Below are 24,384 nucleotides of genomic sequence, written 5' to 3'. Positions count from 1 at the left end.
TTCTCACCAAAAATAAGGGAAAATATAGCAAAGAAAGAAAAAAATTAAAAAGCTAAATATAAAATAACAAGACTAATTTTTCTCTCTATAACACTAATACAGGTCTGAGTGAATGCCATCCTGTTTCAAGCTCATGACCTTTGTTAGGTACATGCCAATTTTATTTCTGGGGTATGGTTGTTGCCTCCAGGATTTCTGAAATGGTTTCAGATATATATTCAAAGCTATGTGAGGAACCACAAGAGAAAACTGGTTGCAAAATAATTACATTTAATTTCGACTGACACCTAAGCTGCTTTATCCGGCCTTGTTATCTAAATCTTCCTTACCTGGATTTAGCTTTTAAATAATTTTGAGGGAAGAGGAAAGATTTTCTGTTACAAAAAGGGGTGAATAGAAAATATAATCGCTTTGTTTACTTAAAAAAATTCTCATAAAAATACATTCTCAAAGTTTTGATCACTCTAGAAAACAAAATTAATTCCTCCTTCAAAGGACAAAGATACAGTTGAGGATTTCTCTTAAATGCCCTCTGACAGTAATCTCAGCAGTTATGTACCAAATACATTTGAACAATGGCAACATCCCAAAGTGATGATGTAATCGTCCTTTAACTATTCAAATAAATTACTTAGCTGAAAATAAGATAATAAACAAACCAGATATTTCTATAGCACCGCAGTCATATGTTTAAAAAGACTGAGCTCTATAATAACGGGAGCGGGTGGAGCTGCTGAGCTGGCTAATCGCAATTCTTCAGTTTAACCATATATTAGGACAAAACAAAACCAAGCCAGCGCCCGCCGTCTGCGGTGGTGTCACCGCTGGGAAAGTGAGGGCCCCGCTGCAGCGTCGTCCTCACGGCCTCCTCCCCGCTGAGTCTGCTCTACACTTGCGCTCTACCACCAGAAAATGCGACCATCTGACCCTGTTCATTAAAGTAATACAGTTAAAAGGCAAACGGACTATAAATCTTGACTATACATGCCTTGAAATAAATGTAAAAATAGTGCTTTGTAGTTAAAACTGTTTTTATGACTTTTAGAAACCAGTAAACTCATATGTTAACTTGTCAAAAGTGGAAACATTCAGATTACCTTTAGTTTAATTAATAAACAGAAAGTAAGGTGATTGTGGGCTAAACAAATGTGAGAATTTATCCTAAAAATTTCAGAAAACTAAAAAGAACAAAGAAAATAGCAAGAATAAATAAAACACGACCATATATAATTTTACCACCTTTCATAAAACAGCGGCCTAATCACTTTCCCTCAAAAATGTCTATCGATTAAGACTGTCTAAATTTATATCATCTAAGCAAAAATTCCCTTTTGTCAGTAATTACTGAGATCCTTCCTCACTTTACCAAAATCTCTAACGAAATATCCAACTTCATTCTACAGAATAACACTTTTGAACACTGTCAAATATATTTAACACAACCTATACATATTCAGACCACAAAAATGGCACTTTAACAAGCTGAACAAATATAAATTTTACACAGAAAACAATTTTTTCCCAATTTCCTAATCTGATTATCAAGAGACTTTTAGAAAAGTAACTCTGTCAACTGAAGAATAAGAAAATTAAAAAATTCAAATGAATTAACTTGCATACTGAAATGTTTCTCCTTTAATTATCTTCTCAAAACTCTTTTCATTTCTCTTTATATGGTAAGTAAATATACATTTTGAAAACCTCCATGAGACAGAAACTAAGGATGTACCAAGCTTTGGGGCAGAAATTATCCACTCTGTGAAATACAAGGGGAAAGGAACTGAGTAAGATTTTATCTTCTAGATGCTAGAATCTGGTCCAGAGAGAAACACATTACTCTGTAAAGGGTCAGAAAGTAAATATTTTCAGCTTTCTAGGCTTGTTTCAACTACTTAATTCTGCTACAGTAGCAGGAACAGCAGCCATATACAGAAAATAAATGAACAGGGGGTGGGGGTTGTGGTGACTGTGTTTCAATGAAACTTTACTTAGAAAGCAGACAGGAGACTGATCTAGCCTACGGGCCATCATAGCTTGCTGACCTCTGCTCCAGAGGAATAATTTTTGCTCACCACATCCCCAGCACCTGGGCCAGAGTCTGGCAAATGACAACAAACATTTGCTGAGTACTCACCAAGTGTATGGCAATCACTTAACTTCACATGCATCACTTCAGTTTGCCCTAGCAACCTTAACAAGGTACATGTTACAGTGATCTGGTTTTATGATCTGAATGTTTAAGAAACAGAAATGTTTAAGTAACTCGCATAAGGTCACAAGCCCAAGCCAGGAGATAAACCCAGACAACTGAACTCCCACACTGACCACTTTTATCCTGACTCTCCAAGTGCTTGATAAATACCTATTAGGTTTATGAATGAATAATGCCAACTGTTTCAAACTGACAATTTTAGAATGTGATTCCATCAAGTACCCTTGTTCTTAAACAGCATCTCACGTGCTGTGGTTCATGGGGTCACAAACAGCAGGACACAACTTCGGGACTGAATGAACGACATCAAGATATTTTAAAAAGAGCTTCCCTACGCAAGAGAAAATCTCAATGTAAATGCTTGTGAAAATCTAATAGGAAAAAAAATAATATCACATCACCTATGATCTTCTCAAGTCCCAAAATAAAATTTCTTCTCTGCAATAAAGTTTGCAAACTATAAAAAGATTCCTTTTGGTTTTAAACATGTCCCCTCTGCATTACTGAACCAAAGGTCCTACCTAAAGGCAGACTTCTGGTTTAAGATCTTAAATACCTTAAGCAGCCAAGCCAATGAAGACTATCCCAGTTAACTGCTTGACAAGTCAGACAGAGCCTGAAGAGCAACAACAAATAAACTACAAGGGCTGTCTCCTTCTGGAAACCAGTCTGCCAATAACAATCAGATCACAAATACACACACTATACATGGCATCCTTTATCAACGGTCTTGTACTGAAAAGAATGTTAAGAATCTCTGCGGACCTGTGAGAGCTTTTAAGTGAGCCAGCACAGGACTTCAGAATCAACGGTAATAGTCAGAAGGAGAAGTTTTAAGCCAGATGTAACTATGACTAAGGCAGTAACGTTAGTAAGGAGTATGTCGAGACACTAAAAAACCCCAAATAACTATTACCAACGTAGCCCAAAATTTAGAATTCTCTACTACTAAATTACAGAACAGTTTTTGCATTAAAGAATATTTATTATATGTCTAAGCATACTATCTGCAGTTTAATTTTTAAATACTGTTTATAAGCAAACTGAGTTTTCTGCCTTTGGGATTAGTTTATGCCTTCTTTCACTTTATCTCATCAGAAATAACCTGCTATAAATCAAGAATGTTTTAAACAGTTAAAAATCTGAAACTTTTTTTTTTTAAAGCATCAACCTTGCTATCCTTTATACTTACTTTAATACAAAACAAAGACAAAAAAAAAATCTAAGAAAAGGGAGCATAACAGTATTAAATCTGAAGTAGTACAGATATTCAACCAAAGCCCCTAATTTCCTGTTGGTCTTACAGCGGAGTGATTTGCTCATGTTTTCACTAATCTATTTATTTGCCAGCTGTCTTTTAGAAGTTTTGTTGTCCTTTGCTCATTTTAGCTCTGCTCCCTTTTGCAGAACTAGCTTGTAGTTACCATCTTTGTTAATTTTTTGTTAGTAGGCCTGATTTTTCAGTATGTCAATGCCCTTCATTTCGCTGGGAGCATTAAGCTTTTCCATGCTCTGTCATTACCCTCATATTATACTAAAAATCGACAGCTTTTTTCTTGGCACCCGGTATCTAGAAAACTGGATCATACTGTGAAGGGCTTTATTCAAAGCAAAGCAGAAAACATGTAGCATTTCCACTACTAGAATAAATATCTGAGCATGCAGTTATTTCTAGTTAGTCTCACAGGTGTGATACAATGTGGCCTTCAATGTAAAAAAATAAGATTTTTAATTGAATATGTACCCATTACATAATACTTCAGATTTAAATTTTCACCATTTTCTCAACTTCTACCTAGAAAGAGCAAAGAAATAATTTCCAGAGGCATCTACTCATAAAGGAGAATTACATAATAAACATTACCACCATGTTGTAAGTACAATAACCATAACATCTGGTTATTTTAGTACCTAAACTATGTCCATTCTTGGTGTAGAAGCAGGTGTTGTTGATAAGGTTAACACAACAGCCAATGACATCACCAGTTGTAAAAGTTGGTCCATAAGGTTGTCCCGTTCCAGAAGAACAAAATGAATGTCCATCATCACCATGGTAACCATATGAATGTTTATCCCAGCCTAAAAGAGAAAGTTTCAGTATATTTACAGTGAAAAGTAAGGTTCCCCCATACTAGAACTATCCAGTAAATTTATAAAAAGACAAGCAAGAATAGTACAATCTCTGTAAATGTCACCTTTACAAAGGTAGAATTCCCAAGAGTGCATTTAAATTCTCAACAATCACAGTACATAAATTCTGTATTAAAACACTACTTACAACATTAACAAAAATAAATCTGCCACACAGAACGCTAAACTATGTCTTAAACAGAGAGGACTCTTAACAGAAAAAGCAAACAAACAGCAAGATGCAGTCTCCATGCATACTTCATTTGCTAATAGACCAAAGGAATTCTGCTTTGATTTGGTTTAAACACACACAGAGTTTAAAATAACACACAAGATTTTTCTTTCAATTTTCAAGCAGTTTCCTCTAACGTTAATTTTTAACATTAGTAAACAGAACATCAGAAAATATAATCGAAGAATCACTTTGGTACAATTAATGGTTTTAGGAGAACAGCCTACCATTGTGTTTCACACCTTCCTTACTTTGCTTTTTTTCTCCTTAGTTTACTTTTAATATCAGCCTAGACACCCACCCAGAGTATTAAACAACTGAAAATGGGGTAAAAGTCAGGAATGTATTGGGAAGGAGACAGAACCAACCACATTAAAACAGCTAAAGTAGTTGATATCACTATGTACTAGACGTTCAAAACACCAACAAACAAAACAAGCAAAGCAAAACAAGACATGGCATATTTTGGAAAATAGCATAAAGTTTATTAAAACCATTAGCTTCAACTCTGAACTCATTAAGTGATTAAAAATATAGAAGATTAATGTACTTAACTATCTCAAGTTACTACTTGACATTTTTAGCCAGAGTTAGCCATAAGACTGTACTGTAATTCAATTACAAGTGTACCTGGTAGTCTATTCATGTTCACACCTTGAGCAGAAAGACCAATTCCCATGTAACTGTTTAAAAAAAAAAAAAAAAGGAAGAAAGAAAAGCTGGTGATTAGAGTCATATATATGTATAAATTACCAAACACTCTCAAACATTATCAGAATTAAGCCCAAGATGAAATGCACAGGGTAGCTACAAAAAAATTCTTAGAATTCATGAAAAAGCAAAAAGGGCAATATTAAGCAACAACAAAACCCAGACTCAGAGTAAATTCCTATAGCTATCATTCATAAACATACCCAAAGAATTACTTATGTATTCTTATAATTGTAAAAATCTTTCCAACTTATCTACACATAGATATTTGGAATTAAGAATTCTAACAAAAAGTACAGAGGGGTATGTGGCTTTTAAAAGGACACAGTAAAAATCTAGTTCCTCCCCGCCCATAAACAAAGACATGGAGACATATTTGAAAAAAATATCCGATTCAGAAAAAGCATCTGCAATACCTAAATATCCTAAAAAGCATGTGCTACAGGGCAACTATGTATTGGTTTTCCAAAAATATTTAGGCAAATTGATGATATGGACTTAAACACGAAAGCCTTAATTATTAATGTATAAAACATGAGAACAAAATTATCTCTTCAAAAGAAATACTAGAGCAAAAGGTTATCATTAAGGTATGCATTTTAAACACCTTAAAAATATTATTAAATCTGATAAAAGTAGTTCAAAATAAAATGTAAAAGAAATTTTTTTAAGTGTAAAGTACAAAAAAGTATAAAAAGTATAAAGAAATTCATTTACAAGTATTGATGCAAAAAAGAAAAACTAAAAAAGCAAACTGAATCCATTAGTTAACAATTAAATTGCTAGTTGTGACTGTATCAAGATTTAAAATGGTATTTGATGAATTTAGCTACCACTCCTAATAAAAACTCAAATAAACATAAAAGGGAAGTACCTAAATAAGACACACTTTTTGCCAACAAGCAAGGTATTCAACAGTGAAACACTTAAGTCATTTCCAATAAAATCAGGCATAGAGATGCCTACAATTGTTAAACATTGTTTTAAAGGTTTTAGTTTAATAAGAGAACTAGATAACAAGTAAAAATATTACAAGATATAAAATTATATTAATTGTAGTTGCTCTGATTATATACCTCGGAAACTATGGAATATACTATATGTTTTTAGAATTAACTAGGTATTTTAGGAAAATTTAAGATCCCCTGGAGAAGGTAATAGACACCCACTCCAGTATTCCTGCCTGGACAATTTCATGGATAGAGGAGCCTGACAGGCTACAGTCCATGGGGTCGCAAAGAGCTAGACACAACTGAGCAACTAACACACTTTGGGAAAATGACTGAACGTAAGAAAAATATTTTAATTTCTTTTCTAGTAATAATCAGCTAGAGAAAGGAAGTAGAATCTATAGATACCAATCATAATAACTACAAACACTATAAAACAGGGGTATCATTAAGGACGGGGGCTTCCCAGGTTTTGCTGGTGGTAAAGAACCTGCCCGCCAATGCAGGAGACTTAAGAGACACGGGTTCGATCCCTGGGTCAGGAATATTCCCTGGAGAAGGATATGGCAACCCACTCTAGTGTTCTTGCCTGGAGAATCCAATGGACAAAGGAGCCTGGTGGGCTACAGTTCATAGGGTCGCAAAGAGTCAGACACAACTGAAGTGATTTACCATGCACGTATACAAAATAGGAGTAAAGAGCTCAAGTAAAGCTCAAAAACAGTATCTTAAAAGTGATAATCAGTCAGTATTTTAGTATCTGGATAACATAACAGCATAAGAATAGCAATCTTTCTAAAATCAATATGTATGTGTACTGAGGTTCAAGATAAGACTCTAAATGACTCTATCTTTTTAAAACTAGAAAAGGTGATTTTAAAGTTCATATGTAAAAACAGAGAATTTTGATCAAGACAAAGTTCAATAAAAAATAACTTAGTGTCTGTCCTATGGAATTCACAAGTGCAATATGACCTACAAGAGTTACGTGTCAAGGGACACAAACAATGACAAAACATGAAGAAGCATATTGGATGTCTAGTCAAGACTCATTAAGTTGGCGTTCTGATTCAGCCCCTTTGTTCCAAATACAGCATACAATGTAATTATTTATGTTTAAAGAAAGTAGTAAGTTACAAGAGACCCTGCGAGAAGAAACACAAAGTGAGCAGAGACAGCTCTGGGCCCAGGGACACCCATGAACGGGAGGCGTCCTCCTGAGGCACCAAGAGCTAACCAGGCTCCACAATGGGTCACTAGCCCTGCTCACGGCTTCAAGCCCACCGGGAAGACGCTCCCCTCCTGAAGGGAAGAAAATACAGATGCCACCCGCGGCCTCGGCTAAAGCTCGTCTGACACTGTGGCCTAGTTAAGGGGGAGGGAGAAGGAACAGCCTCTTAGCTAAGAGCTGGACAAAGTTACTGACTCCATCTGTGACTCAGCCTGCAACACCCACCCTGAACAAAGAACCTGGAAACCCTAATGTAGACCTGGCTTTCGACTGGGGCCAGGAGTTAGAAAGCAACTATAAACTGTAATAGAGAGAAAAGTACAGACTAGATAAACAAAATGAAGAAAAATGTTTACCTTCCCAATTAAAATAATGCCACAAAAACAAAATTCTAAAACACACCAAAAATGTGCCATGCTTAATTGTGTCTGACTTTTTGCGACCCCATGGACTGTAGCCCGCCAGGCTCCTCTGTCCATGGGAATTCTCCAGGCAAGAATACTGGACTGGGTTGTCATGCCCTCCTCCAGCAGATCTTTCCAACCCAGGGATTGAATCCAGGTCACCCACATTGCAGGCAGATTCTTTTTTAAAAAAATTATTTATTTATTTTAATTGGAGGCTAATTACTTTACAATACTGTAGTGGTTTTTGCCATACATTCACATGAATCAGCCATGGGTTCCCCATCCTGAACCCCCCTCCCACCTCCCTCCCCATCCCATCCCTCAGGGTCATCCCAGTGCACCAGCCCTGAGCGCCCTGTCTCACGCGTCAAACCTGGACTGGTGATCTGTTTCACATATGGTAATATACATGTTTCAATGCTGTTCTCTCAGATCATCCCACCCTCTTCTTCTCCCACAGAGTCCAAAAGTCTGTTCTTATATCTGTGTCTCTTTTGCTGTCCTGCATATAGGGTCATCATTACCATCTTTCTAAATTCCATATATATGCATTAGTATACTGCATTGGTCTTTATCTTTCTGGCTTACTTCACTCTATATAATGGGCTCCAGTTTCATCCACTTCATTAGAACTGATTCAAATGCACTCTTTTTAATAGCTGAGTAATATTCCACTGTGTATATGTACCACAGCTTTCTCATCCATTCGTCTGCCAATGGGCATCTAGGTTGCTTCCATGTCCTGGCTGTTATAAACAGTGCTGCAATGAACATTGGGGTGCACGTGTCTCTCAATTCAGTGTGTATGCCCAGCAGTGGGATTGCTGGGTCATATGGCAGTTCTAGTTCCAGTTTTTTCAGGAATCTCCACACTATTCTCCATAGTGGCTGTACTAGTTTGCATTCCCACCAACAGTGTAGGAGGGTTCCATTTTCTCCCGCACCCTCTCTAGCATTTACTGTTTGTAGGCTTTTTGAGAGTAGCCATTCTGACCGGCGTGAGATGGTACCTCATTGTGGTTTTGATTTGCATCTCTCTGATAATGAGTGATGTTGAGCATCTTTTCATGTGTTTGTTAGCCATCTGTATGTCTTCTTTGGAGAAATGTCTGTTTAGTTCTTTGGCCCATTTTTTGATTGGGTCGTTTATTTTTCTGGAATTGAGCTGCAGGAGTTGCTTGTATATTTTTGAGATTAATCCTTTGTCAGTTGCTTCGTTTGCTATTATTTTCTCCCATTCTGAAGGCTGTCTTTTCAACATACTTATAGTTTCCTTCGTTGTGCAAAACTTTTTAAGTTTAATTAAGTCTCATTTATTTTTGCTTTCCTTTCCATTACTCTGGGAGGTGGGTCATAGAAGATCCTACTGTGGTTTATGTCAGAGAGTGTTTTGCCTGTTTTCCTCTAGGAGTTTTATAGTTTCTGGTCTTACGTTTAGATCTTTAATCCATTTTGAGTTTATTTTTGTGTATGGTGTTAGAAGGTGTTTCAGTTTCATTCTTTTACAACTGGTTGACCAGTTTTCCCAATGTGTTTTCTCCACTGTACATTCTTGTGCAGGCAGATTCTTTACTGTCTGAGCCACAAGGGAAACCCAAGAACACTGGAGTGGGCAGCCTACACCTTCTCCAGGGGAACTCCCCAACCCAGGAATCAAACCAAGTCCCCTGCATTGCAGGCAGGTTCTTAACCAGCTGAGCTACACAGGAAGCCCCCCCAAAAGGCATATAAGACCAATGAAATACACAACTGGAACATGAATTCATTCTAGCAGACATCAATCAATGGAGAGTACGATAAAAAAAAAAGGCATTTAAAAAATACATACATTTAGGGTTATGTTAAAAAAAATGGAAACACCATTATTAAAAAGTACAGTGGAACACCAATATTTACTGAGATAGTTTAGCTAGTGATTTCCCACAACTAAAAAATATTCTGGTAAACTGAAGTGCACATCACACACACTGAGAAAGATAAAAACAGATTCACACACAACCACACCACAGACTATCGATACAAACAGAATCCTAAACGCTTCCAAAGAGAAAGGCAGACCATGTCAGAAGGAATGACGATTAAAATGACAGCTGACTTCTCTTCAGCAACAGCTGATGACAGTAAACAACAGCACAAAGTATTGAGAGTAAAGAACTGTCAACCCAGAACTTAATCCCAGGTAAAGCATCATCCAAGAATGAGGGCAAAATAAGGTATCATATGGCATAATAAAACTAATACTCTACTATCCACAAGTGCTCACGAACGAGCTATTTGAGAACAGACTTCAGTAGGAAGTCCAGTGAAACCACAAGGAAATGCATGAGACAAAGAAATGACAATTAGCAAAGAAAATTATGAAATGTCACTAAACTTACTGAAAAAATATTGTTAATTTTAAAAATTATAATCCAGTTACAACACGCAATTCAAAATCACCTGACATATAAAGACACAGTATAACATGACCCTAGTCAAGAGTAGAGAGAACTTACTGGCCAAGTTACTCGTCTGAACATTATTATGTTGATAATAACGAAACCTATCTCATTGGCTTTCATATGCAAGGAACAACCCAGAGGTGTGCCAAATTTGTAACAAGGACTGTGTTACTGTGACCATTAACATTTTATTCTCTGTGCAGAGTGGAGGCCTGGCACGGAGGAGGTGGCTCAATGCACATTTTCAAATGAATGAATAAATGAATGGTTAGTTTGACTAAAAAAAAATTGCATAAATTAATGGTATGACATTTTTAGAGTTCAGCATAGCTTATTGCTAAAAGCTAAATACAGACATAAATATATTCATCTAATAAAAACATCCTATTCAAGAAAAAGGGGAAGAAATAAATCTGACTTTATTTGTAAATAACATTACTTTAACAAAAGATAAATACAAAATAATCAGTAAAGTTAATAAGTGAATTTAATACAGTTGCACGATACAGTGTTACTATATAAAAATATCTATTGTATTTGTATATACTGGCAGCAAACACTAAGAAAATAAAATTTTAAAAACAATTACATCTACGACAGCACCAGAAAGCATAAAACATTTAAGAAGTGAACAAAAGACGTAGAATTTTTCAGCCGAAAACTACCAAACAATGACGGGGAAATTAAAGAAGATGTAAATAAACGGAGAGATACGTCACATTTATGGACTGTAAGACTCAATATTATTAAGGCTACAATTCTCTCCAAATTGATCTCTAGAGTCAATGCAATCCAAATTATACTCATGCTAGGAGGTTTCTATAAAACTGACAGGCCGATTCTAATGTTTGAAATAAATAGGATCTAAAATATCCAAAAGAAAGTATGAAAAAGAATACAGACGTCAGACTTACATCATTTGACCTCAAGATTCACCTAACATAAACCTAAGTAATCAGGACAGTGTGGTACTGGCATCAAGGATCAACAAACAAATCAACACAATGGATTCAGAAAGAGACCCAAAAGAGTTCCACACTTACACAATCACTTAACATTTTTACAAGGGTGCCAAAATAGTCCAAAAGAGTAAGGAAGGTTTTTCTATCAACAGTGATAGAACTGATAGCCATTTGGAAAAGTAAACATTAATCTCTACCTCACACAATATATAAAACTCAACTGAAAATGGATCACAGCCCTAAACACAAAGATTAAATGTAAAAAGCTTCTAAAAGAAAACATGTGAAAGTATCTTACTTACATGGGGATAAAGCAAATACCTATTAGGACACAGAAAGCAAGAGCCATAAAATAACAAACTCGTAAGTCAGACATCAGCAAAATTAAACTCTGCCCCAAAGACATAAGACAATCTAATTTTTATATATGAACAAAAGATCTGAATAGACATTTCAGAAAATATCACAGAAAACTGCAAATGAACAAGAAGCACGTGAAACTGCTACACTGTAGTGACTATTAGTCACGACAAAAGGGAAATTAAAACCACACTGAGGTACCACTATACATCCAGCAGAATGGTTAAAATTTCAGACTGCCCACACCAGTATTGCCAAGAATTTGGTACAATAAGAACTGTCACCCACTGCTGGTGGGAATGTAAGATGGCACAACTCCTTTGGACCGTGGCTGGCAGCTTCTTTTAAGTCTGAGTGCATGCTTACCCCCAGACCCTGCGGTTCCACTCAGAAGAGAAAGGAAGCCAACACGTGCACCTAGAAATGTGTATAACCATGCTCCTAAGAACTTTCTTCACAAAAGAGAAAAAACTGAAACAGCCTACGTATCTATCAACAAGTGAACAGATTCACAAACTGTGGTATGTTCTACTCAGAAATAAAATGGAAAATGAATTACTGATATACACAACATGGATGACCTAAAAAATGTAATCTTGAATCAAAGAAATCCTACAAGAGTCTGCTGCATGACTCCTTCTGCCGACATAGCTCGTTTTACTCAGCTTCACAGATACAGCTTTAAAAAACCAGCTGAAGGTCTCTGGCAACCCTGTGTCCACAAGGTCCATCAGCGCCGATTTTTGAGCAGCACCTGCTCTCTTTGCGTCTCTATCACGTCTTGGGAATTCTTGTAATATTTCAACCATTTCCATTATTATTAGCATTTTTGACAATTAAGTACTTTTAAATTAAGGGATATACTTTTTTTTTTGACATGATGCTACTGCACAATGAACAGCTGACAGTACAATGTTAACATAACTCATTTGCACTGGGAAACCAAAAAAATGCATGTGACTTGCTTTACTGTGATATTTGCGTTACTGCAGTGGTCTGAAACTGAGCCTGCAATTTCTCCAAAGTATGCCTGTATATGAAGTTCTGGAACAGGCAAAACGAAAACAATGGCACTTCTGAGACAGTGAGGACAGGGTCTAACTGAGAAAGTGGAGGAGGAAACACTTCTACTCATCAAATGGTACACTTCAGACTTCACAGTACGTAACTTTTATGGTAATTTTAAAAAGAGCAGTAAGCAAGTACCAAATTCTAGTTAACGCTATCTATGCATGCCATAATCATTAGGCGTTAAGTCTGCTTACTTCGAAATGCGTTAGAAAATAAGATGGATGGCTGGGTGGACAGAGGAATGGGCAGATATGGGATAGAGCAATTACAGTCAGTTCTGCTATTATCATGACGTCTGAGTTCCTTAAAATCATTGCAGTATACAACATCATGCAATAAAATCCACAGAACTTAAGGAGAAAATGGGTTTAAGAGCACAACATTCAAAAACTTCATCATACCTTTTTTTAAAAAGGTAAAAATCCAATAAAAAACCACCAAAATTCAATAAAAATGGTTTTACACATGCTGAATTTTCAAGAAATACATAAATACTATAATAAATATGGCACCTTACACTGAGAAAGACCTAAAGGTTACTTGGGCAAGTCAGTGAAATAGGACTGCAGCTTGTGAGTTGCAAAGTGGTGGAAGGAGTTATTGGACAGGGGAGATTTGCAACACCGGGTGTGCAGGGCTGTGGCTCACACCCAGGAGTGAACCAAGGCAGCTGGCAGCTGTCTGAGGTGCTGCATGACATACAAAATCAAGCCCAAACTCAACAGCAGCAAGACAGCGAGAAGATCGGATGGACAAGCAGCTTATTGAGGTACTATGTGCAGTAAGTCGCCTACATACGAATCTTCAAGTTGCGAACTTTCAGAGGCGAACGTGCGTTCACATGTCCAATCACGTCAGCTAGTTCATGCGTCTGGCACGCACGGTCACATGCGTGTATCCCCTACACGTGGTCATGCTTTGTGTACGGTATCGTCATTTCAAGGGTGTTCAGAAGCAAGGAGAAGAGCAGCGGTGACGTAGCTGGAACCACTGAGGAGGAGCGATTGGTTATAATCTGTCAGAAAGCATCTGCATCACCTGTAAAGTGGTGAAGCGTTACTTGAAAATGGACTTAGTGGTAGTTGAAATGTCTACTGCAACTCTACCAGTGAAATTTTCAGAAGAACTATAAATGCTATCTCAAGATAGAAGAGAAAATGCAATCATTTTTAAAAATGCTCAATGAACACTCAAGCGGGGAAAAGATTTTTTAAAAAGCAACAGGGAACAAATGCAATGGATAAAATAGTTAAAATCAAGGCTGATATCACCCCAATTATAACAATAATCATTTTCAATGTGAAAGGTCTAAATAAAACAATCAAAAGAAAATGACCGAGTAAGAGAATAAGACCCACGAATGCTGTCTACAAGAAACCCATTTTATATTATAAAGACACAGACACATTAACATGAAGGGATGAAGAGAGGTACACTATGCTAATACTAATCAAAAGAAAGCTGGACTAGCTATATTAGTTCCAAACAAAGCAGATTTCAGAACAAGGAAAATTATCAGGGATAAAGAGAAGCATTCTGTGACGTGTCAATTTCTGAAGAAGACATAACAATTCTTAATGCTGATGCACCTTGTAAGAAAAGTCAAAAGATGTGAGGCAAAAACTGATAGAATCACACAGAAAATAGTCAAGTCCACTGTCATAACTGGGGACCTCTGTAACCGGCAGGCAGAGCAGGAGTAAAACCAGACAGAGGACACCGTCGACCAGCCGGACTTCACTGACATCCACATCTGCAAACATCAGAATACACATTCTTTCCAAGTCACAGAAACATGCACCAGGAAAGGTAAGATTCACATTTCTAAAACTGAAATAATACAAGGGACGCTCTGAAACCAATAATGAACTTGAACAAGAAATCGAAAGCTGAAAAATCTCAAATTATTTAGTGATTAAGCATCACACTTCTAAATAACAAAAAGGTCACAAAGAAGATTTCTCAAAAGAAATTTTAAAATATCTTAGACTAAATAAAAATGAAAACATAACTTACCAAAATTTGTGGGATGCAGCTTAAAAAAGGTACTTAGAGGAAAATTTATAGTACTGAACATTATAATAATCTAAAACCAATAATTTATGCTTCTATCTTAGGAAACCAGTAATTAAGAAAAATATAAACCTAGGAATAGAAGAAATATTAAAAATCAGAGCAGAAATCAATGAAATTGAAAACAGGAAGCCTGAGAAAATAAAAAAACCAAAAGCTGGTTCTTCACACTGTTAGTCATCAGGGAAAAGCAATCAAAACCAGAGTAAGCTATCACATCACACCTGTCAGAACAGCCCTCATCAAAAAGACCACAAATAACAAATACTGGTAAAGAAGTGGAGCAAAGGGAACCCTTGTACACTGTTCATGGGAATGGAAATTGGTGCAGTCAATTAAAAAGTAGTTCTAAAAACAGACTACCATATGATCCAGCAATTCCACTCCTGAAGACAATGAAAACACTAATTTTAAAAGACACATGCAGCCCAATGTTCACAGCAGCATTATTTCTAACAGCCAAGATATGGAAGCAACGTAAGCATCACATAAATAGGTAAAGATGTGATCTCACTCTCTCACTCTCTCACACACACACACACACACACACACACACACACACACACACACACACACACACACACACACACACACACACACACACAGAGTTCTATGCAGCCAAGAATTCTGCCATTTGCAACAACATGGAGGACTTGGAGAGTATTGAGTTCAGTGAAATAAGTCAGACAAAGAAAAACAAATACTATATGTTATCACATATATGCAATCTAAAAAATGAAAGGAATGAATGTAACAAAACATAAACAGATTCACAGATACAGAAAACAAGATAAGGGTAGACAATTAAGAAGTATAAACTACTATGTATACACTAAATAAGCTACATGGACATATTGTATAACATAGGAAATATAGCCAATATTTCATAATAACTTTAAATGGAGTATAACGTAAAAAATACTCAATCACTGTGTTATACATCTGAAACGAATACAATACTGTAAAGCAACTATACTTCAATCAATAAAGAGGAGGACTGGAAAGATTCCCATCTGTCCCCCCTCAGCAAAGAAACCTGATAAACGCTGATTATCCGAAAAACTCAATAAAAAGATTCTAGGAAAGAGGGAAGGGAAGGTCCAAAAGAGGTTAGTAATTAATTCCATCACTCCTCACAACAGAGAATATCTTTAAAGAGGAGCTACAGGTATTACTATACAGTAATTTTCTAAGCGTAAAAATACACTAAGGCCCCACCTTAAAAAAAAAAAAAAAAGGCAAACGGACCACATCATGATAAAAAAACGAGAATTCAAACGTGACAAAAATGTTTAAAGTTTCCTTTCACTCCTATTTCCACCTAACCACTTCCCCATATCTAGAGGCAATTAGTGTCACCAGTGACTTGTGAGATCCGTTCCTAGTCTTCTCTGGCATATCTGCTTGTAAGTTCAAAAGGAAGTAATAGAAAAAAACAAGACTCAGTGAAAATGGTTACCTATGGGGAAGGACAAAGGGGGCCTTCTGTGAAGGGCCTTCTTGTACAGTTTTAATTTGTGAACAATGTAAATGTTCAGATGTGTTATTTAATTTAAACAAAAATCAAAAAGAAAAAAGCAATCCCTATAAACAAAGATAAATTTAAACAAGTGAAACTAATAAAATGTCAATTAGTGTGAAACTAAAAAAAAAAAACCATATGGTATTCAACATTCTTTTAGTAATAGTATTGGTATGTTCATTCAGAAATGTATAGTTATGTTCTAAGACAAAGCAAATAAAATCATGTCAACTGGATTAGAAACAAGATTTTCAAAGTAAGAAAAGAGATTCAAGTGTAAAATTGGAGAATTAAAACTGGTTTGGAAACTCTGACCTTGCATTTAGGGGAAAGAAAAAAAAGTATTCCTGGATGGACAGATCTGGGATAAAGCAAATAGAGCAAAATCTTAACTCTAAAATTAAGGTGATATGTGGGTGTTCACTGTATTAACTCTTCTTGACATGTGAAAATGCTGGGGAAGAAAGCTGCTGAGATTCCGCACCATCTAAATCACAGAGAGGGCAGCCCTAGGATGAGGGGCACCTCGCCAGCCTATGCTTCTATCCCAAACAGTTTCTACTCTGTCATCACTTTAAGCATCTCAGCCGGCCCTCCTGAAAAGCCTATTCAAGTGCCAAATCGCCCCCAGAAAACCAGAAGGTCCAGGACTAACAGATCACATCTCTCTATTCTGGAACATTTACTTTTATGTAAGTGATTTCAGCAGTAGGCAAACAGCAAGCATGTAATATATCTGAAATAAACATAAACAGACTGGTTACAAACTGTTTTCTGATTCTGTATAACTGAAATATGACTAAGTAATAATATATTCATTACGACAAAGCTATACAACCTTAACAGGCTTCCCTGGTAGCTCTGTGCTCAAGAATCCACCTGCTAATGCAGGCGACCTGGGTTTGATCCCTGGGTAGGGAAGATCTCCTGAGAAGGAAATGGCAACTCACTCCAGTATTCTTGCCTGGAGAGCTACAGTCATGGAGCCACAAAGAGTCAGACACGATTCAGGGACTAAACACGAACAACAAATATAACCTTAATGTTATACTGAAAGAGTGTGGGTATCTTCAAGACATTATTAAAGTGGGATTTTCTCTCAATTTTTAATTAAATTCATATTAAGTATAGGTAGTGGTATATATGATTCGCATATATCTTAAATCAATTTTTCATTCTTAGACTGACATTAAAATTTGTTTGAATAGAAGGAAAAAAGGCAGAATATACCCCAAAATATCAACTGTAGTTTAGTATGAGTGGTAGGACTGCAAATGCTATTTAAAATAGTTATGCTTTTTTCTACTTCACAGGATTTGTCTGATTTTTCTCTTTTGCATAAGAATACGCTACCAGGATACTTCTTTGGTGGTCCACTGGTTAAGACTCCAATAAGCTTCCAATGCAAGAAGAGTAGATTTGATTCCTGATCAGGGAATTAAGATCCCACATGCTGCATGAAATGACATATATATATATATATATATATATATATTCCTTGGAAGAATACATAACCTTACAACTAGAGAAAATGTTCTTTAAGAAATCCACACACATTTGCTGGGCATAAAATAAGTGATGGAGTAGGCGTAGAGGTGACTTGGGATTTCAACAACACTGAAGACAGATAACCAACTCAAGATATATGCAGCTGTTCTTCCCACCACCTTCACCCAGGCTCCTGTTTTGTGCCTGACATTGTTCTATGCACTGAGGACACACTAGTGAAAAACTGACCAAAAAGCCCTTCCCCTCCTCCTCACATAGGCTGTCTTTCACTGGTACATCCTACCTGGCAGCTCCAGGAACTCCACCTCAGAAATCCCACCACACCTCTTCTTCAGCCTGACTACAAACAGCAACCCTCAAATGTCTCCATTTTGTCTACTTTTACTAGCTCTTTACTGATTTCATTTCTCCTTCACCCAGCCTGAACTAAAATTGTCTGTTTGAATGTTCCTTCACCAATAAACCTCAACTACTACAAACTGTTCTTCTAACTTCCTAAACTGTAATTTTCCATTCTGCATCAATCATGCAATTCAACTTTCCTCCCCAGCCAGCTGAGTACATAGTGAAAAATAATGTTACATATGTAAATTGCTGTCACAGCAAATTCATGGTTTTAGATCTCACAGTTCAACATTTTTACTTCTCTGATCAATGTATATTTACTAAGTAACTATGTGTGGGACAACAGAGATTAAGTTGTGAAGGACAAAAGTCTGTTCTCTAGTGGAGCTCACACTAACAAGGAAGACAGATCTTACATAAATAATTATGAATATGATGAAATGCTATGACGGGGAGTAGAAGTGCTATGAAAGCAGATAAAAGAGGAGTCTAACCTAGTTTGGAGGTGCAAAGGCTGTCAAGACAGGCTCCCCAAAGCAGAGATGTTGCTGCTCTAATCAACTGCATATTCCAGCCCACATTCCTAACTTATATTTAACCCCTCAACCCCACTCCGTCAGCAAAGGAGCTTGTTTCCTCAACTTGCCTTGGAGTCCCCGGTGATTCCCTCTCCTTAATTTATACATGTGACCAAGCTTGTCCTGTCCAAACCGAAGTTGAACTCAATTTTCTAGAGAGTAATTTGGCCATTGCATCATGTATCTAAAAGTGTACATAGTCTTTCTTTTGATACACTGATTCTACCTACTTCAAGAAATCTTCCCTAAGAAAGATTAAAAAAAATCATTTAATGCAAATGCAAAAAAATCATTTAGAATAGTGAAAAGTTAGAGAAACAAATAACAAGAGGAGAATAGCTATGGATGGGCCTTAATACACATACAATAGATGATACTGCAGGAAAAAAAAACAAAGCAAAAAGAAGAAAGATGACCAGAGCTTCTAATCTTATAGCTAAAGGCTTACACCAGTAAGTAGGTTAAAAAATACCCAGTAAGTAAATCAATAATAAAAACAGGCTATAAATCTGTTTAAGGAAGAGTAGAGCTGTGTAATAAAAGTGTATACATAAACACTGGAAGGAGACAAGTTGAATCATTAGTAGAATTTATCCAAGATGTAATTTTCTTCCTATTTTTCTGAAGGGACAGAGGATGACTATTTCCCATAACAGCCACACAGCTAGGCAGCCCTCTGGCTCCATTAACCCTGTCCCGCACTCTAACACACTGTACTCACTCCCACCCCAACTTTAAGGGATTTGCTAGAACAAGGATTAACAACCTTCGCAGTGACCAACCAGCAGACAGTTCAGTTCTCCTTTTCACTGACTTCCTCGGCTTCTACCGCTCAGGACTCTCTATGACCTTCCTTCTGGCTCTGACCACCCCTCCTCAGGATTCTTAGCTATTAATCCCCTTCCACATTTCCTATAAACACGGTGTTTTCGATGTCCATCCTTGGGCCTCCTCTTTTTTACACCACATACTTGGATGATCATATCAATTCTCGAGGCTTCAACAACTTACATTCTGATGACTCCAAAATCCACTGACAGCTTTTCTCTCTCCTAAACCCCATTTATTTTTAGCCAAAGCCCTACTATTAATTCATCATCTGGATCGTCTCACACTGTTCCCATTATCTGCAATTTCAAAGCTCCACTTCCCTCCAGTATTCTTTATTATGTTCAGCCACAGCACCATCTATCAAATCGACTGTCCCAGTCACCACCCTTCATTCTTTGCTTTTTAACAGCTACCCTTACTATTCCCACTTTCTCATCAAGCCTTTTCATTTTCTTTAAAGTCCTAAAGAGCTAACAAATCTGTCTATTTTTGTCACTAACTCCACTACACAGATTAAGCCAATTCAAAATCACAATGGCCCAAGTGGTCCTCTTGTGTCTTTCAGACCTCTTTTCTGTATCGGAGTAACCCCCCCAACATGCAAATCCAATCGTTATCATTCCCCATTAAAACTAGCACCTAATAGGTAGAGATTATCCACTAGAAGTCCCTTCATGATCAACCCCAGACACATTCCTGCCGCAAACCTCTGTGTTTCTCTTTCTCCAACAGCAGCATCAAGGATTTGCAGCAGGCACTGCAACAGCTGCTCTGCCTCAACTATTTACAATCCTATGAGGCTGGCACTGTTTCCATTTTATAGAAAAGGGGAAAAAAAGTTTGTCAAAAAGTACAAGGACACAGAACTAGTAAGTGGCAGAAAAGCGAAAGTGATGTAGTCGCTCAGTCAAATCCAACTCTCTGCAACCCCATGAACTGTAGGCCAGCAGGCTCCTCTGTCCATGGGATTCTCCTGGCCACAATACTGGAGTGGGTTGCCATGCCCTCCTCCAGGGGATCTTCCGGACCGAGGGATCGAACCCAGGCCTCCCACATTGCAGGCATTCTTCACAGTCTGAGCCACTAGGAAAGCCCCGGTTAAAGTGGCAGAGCCAATATCCAAATCTCCATCTTTCTAATCCCAAACTACTTCACTGTATTTTAGCAAAAGTAACGAAATCAGCTTCTAAAGCAGCTATTTGTCTTTGAATACTCTGCTGAGGGATGATCTCTGGAGGGATTCCTAGGAGACTGGTCTAAGGAGGGTGAGCAGGAGGCTGAAGGACAGGGAAGTGAGAGAGACTCGTGTCCGGCTTTCTTCCTCTTCCGTAACTACACGCACACTTTCTAGAGGCTTCCCTGATTGCCACCCCATCTTCCAACAGAGCTGGTCACTTTCTCCACCGCACTTCTCTACTGTGTTCATACAGCTATTGTTATATATGTTATAATGTGCTGACATTTTCACTTCTCACCTTACTCACACGTCTGGAAGGCAGGGACCCGGTCTCCGCCAGCCCATCCTTGTAACCCCAGGTTCCGAGCACCGCAGCTGGTGTAAGAGGTGCCCGACAAGTGGAACTACCTCTTCTTCCTGTTTTTTTAACCTCTATCACAATTCAGTCCCAGGCCACAGCCTCAGAGCCTTGCTCCCATCTCTGGCTCTTCTCCACACTGGATCCCCTCCCCACTCGGAACTGTCTTTCTAAACAGATAAAACACCACTGCCCAACTCAAGAAGACTGAAGGCCCCCTTCTACCTACCGAGTACTCGCCCACAGAACTATCATCACGGCTCTCCATACCCGATTCCAACTCCGCTGGTACTTCTGCGAACTCTTCACCATCAGCCCGCAATCACCACTAACACTGGGTCATGCACCTCAGCCAAAGACACCATATGGTTCCATTCCTCCCACTTAGCAGTCAGGAATATTTTTCCCCAACAAAGTATCTCAAACTCTAACTCATTTTCTAAGGCCGATCAAACACTATTTCCTTTATAAATCTGTTTCCTGGAGCTAGAATCATCATCTCCTCAGTTCTCCCATATGGTCTCCCATTCTTTAAGTACCTACTATAGCACGCCTTCATCTGGCGTCATTCGCACATATCTGCTCCCCGCCCTGCACCACTGTGCCCTCCATATCCTGAATTCTGTCTTCCTGGAGGACAAGAACCCACGTTCGCGTCACTCAATGCATTTACTATGCTTCTGCTGCCAGGTTCTCTACTGGAATCCAGGGAGAAGGCAGAGATAAATAAGTGCTTATCGAAACTCACTCAGCTGCTGACAGCGCCTGATCCACCATGTATCACTCTTGTTCAATTCATTAAAACACTACGTTAATAAATATATCGCTCATTTGCTGTCTTTTTCACAGTTTCCGTCTGTGTTTCCCTTTACTGCTATCACCGACAGAAAGCTACAAGGAAAGACCTTTTAAGGATAGATGGGGGGAAAAGGCCTTTGATTTCTTTTCTACTCCCCCAGGAAATAATCCAGAAAAGTCAGGAAGCATAGAAGGAATGTTCTGAAGACTACATTTTATTATCAGCAGAATTTAGGAACAGAACAGAGACTGGATTACTTGCTGATTTCTCCTGAATCACACTGGCAGAATGGCATCAATATTTTGTTTGAAGAGCTAAAAATATCACACTCATAATAAATTATTCTAAAAATTTCCAAATAAAAATTTTATTATCTCTCACATTTATAATTAACTTTATCCCCACTGCCTCTATTAGTATGCATAATTTAAAACCTGAATGAAATTCCTGAACTGAAAGTACATTCATGAGACAAAGTCTATTAGAAATTCATCTAGACAGTCAATAAGAATTAACAAGAACATAAAGTAAATATATACCCTTTAAATAAGTCTCCTAAAAAATGGTTTTATGCAGATAATGCGATTTAATTTTTTGGTTGCAAAATGTTAGAAATTCATTTTTAAATTAAAAAACCTAGACTGGTGATTCTGTTCTAATAAAGTAAGCTTACTTTGCTGAACATACAAAAAAATTATGTTTAAATGAAAATAAACATTTAAATGAAATTGAAAATAAATGAAAATCCAAGGCAGAAAGCAAAACATATTGTTTTATTCAATGAGAAGCTTCCTTCAAGCCCCACTTCTTAGGCAATGAAGCAATACAAGTAATAATCTTCACAGTCATATTCCTAATTTTCCAAGACAACCTAGAAATCATGCATTTTACAAATAAACTGAGAAGCAATTCATACCCAACTCCTGCCACTTTATGAAAAAACCTGCTACAATGACAATTTCTCTTAAGAAAACTGCCATATTGGATCCAAATACTTATTTATCTGTCCCTATCTTGGATAAACACATTGCTTAAAAAAAAATTCAAAATTAAATATAATGAACTCTCAGGTGAGCACATATCACTGCAAATGAAAGATAGCTGACAGCTGCTCTTTCTGGTTACATTTTCACAACATCATTAGGAATTTAGGAAGGACTTCTTTTATCTCTTGATGACAGTTCAATGTATCTCCAGAAAGACCTTACTTGGCCAAAATAAGCTACATGACTTGCTTTTGTTCCATAAATTAACTGTTTGTTCTTCGCTCCCAAAAGCATTGAGTTGGACCTAAAACTGCACTCAAAAAGATTACCAGAAATAAACAAATCAGACAAAAAAACCAATGGTTTTCGCCAAGAATATACAGGCGGTAGGTACTGTTTCTCATCTATCCATTTGTTCATTCATGAGGGCTGGCTAAAAATAAAGCACTGGAATACAGAAATATAAAATAGTCCCTTATCCTTGAATCAATAAGTGACAATTACAGCAGCATAGGTACTATAATTTGTCTGCCCTCAAAGCAAAGGAAGCATGATAAAGGCACAATCTTATCTTGGGAAGGAGAAAGTGCCACCATAAAAAGGTACCTATAAACTAGGACGTGAAGAGTATTAAGTTAGCTAATAAGCTTGGCAAACGGGGAAAGGGACAACAGAAATTCATTTCTTAATTTCTCGCCAGGTTGACGGGTAACTGCTCTATCCAAAACTTGATTCCCTCTCTGCTCTCACCCCTCTTCCCCTCCAGACCGAGACGTATCAGAAAAAGGGAGCCTGACACCCGGCAGGCCCCGAGAGGTCTTCGCGGGGACGGAAGCCCTTCCGCGTTTCCTGAGTTCCTAAGGGCAGACTCAAGCAGTGACTGACTAGGGAAGAAAGGGAATGCAGAAACAAATCAACAGCGGTCATTCACAAAAAGTAATGACAGCTTGCTAGTTCAGAGCCCCAGTCTCCCTCAAGGGACACACGTAACAATCTGAGAGTATCTCTGAGCTGTCCTGTGGAAACTCAGACCCCCCCACCCCTCCCAGGGGGTGGATGGTGACTAAGCTACATGCTGACCCTGGACAGGCGGGAACCAGAAGGCTGATGATTAAGATTCCCAAAGCATCACCCTGTTATCTCACCACCAGCTAAGAAAGCCCACAGGCTGATCATATACCCTGCAGCCCTCACCTCTAATGTCGCCTTTGAAAAACCTCCCCGGAAAGCCACTGGGCAGTCTGGGTCGTTGGGGCATAAGCTGCCCATCCTCCTGGCCTGGTGATCACACTAAACACTGTTCTTCACAAGCCGGTGTCGGCAGACTGGCATTGCTGGGTGCTGGGCAAGTGGACCCCAGTTTGATTAGATAACATTTTCTAACCTGAAGTGTGTCCCATCCCTCTCCTGTTGGGTCACTTTATATTGATTCGGCTCTGTTTAACACCCTACTTTCTGTTTTCTGGGGCTTGTTTCTCCAAGCCCAACTGGCAGGAAAG

General features: G+C 37.8%; 1 protein-coding gene and 1 long non-coding RNA gene across 2 annotated transcripts in view; both read right to left on the bottom strand.

The window, feature by feature from the left end:
• RANBP9 (RAN binding protein 9) overlaps positions 1 to 24,384 on the bottom strand; it is a 69,702-nt gene that overhangs the window by 27,914 nt on the left and 17,404 nt on the right. Inside the window, exons 3-4 of the mRNA XM_043908509.1 lie at positions 5,205 to 5,257; positions 4,124 to 4,291 (exon numbers count right to left, since the gene is read on the bottom strand). Of these exons, the coding sequence (XP_043764444.1) occupies positions 4,124 to 4,291; positions 5,205 to 5,257 (221 nt within the window). The remainder of the gene's footprint in view (positions 1 to 4,123; positions 4,292 to 5,204; positions 5,258 to 24,384) is intronic.
• LOC122697590 lies at positions 464 to 4,116 on the bottom strand. The gene is made up of 2 exons (XR_006342116.1): positions 2,043 to 4,116; positions 464 to 1,549 (listed from the first exon to the last, which is right to left on the bottom strand). It is a non-coding gene; the product is annotated as an uncharacterized LOC122697590 (long non-coding RNA).

The sequence above is a fragment of the Cervus elaphus genome, chromosome 7, assembly GCF_910594005.1.
Source record: "Cervus elaphus chromosome 7, mCerEla1.1, whole genome shotgun sequence".
NCBI classification, from domain to species: Eukaryota; Metazoa; Chordata; class Mammalia; order Artiodactyla; family Cervidae; genus Cervus; species Cervus elaphus.
The sequence above is the reverse complement of the archived record's forward strand: the minus strand, read 5'-3'. Positions and strand labels throughout refer to the sequence as shown.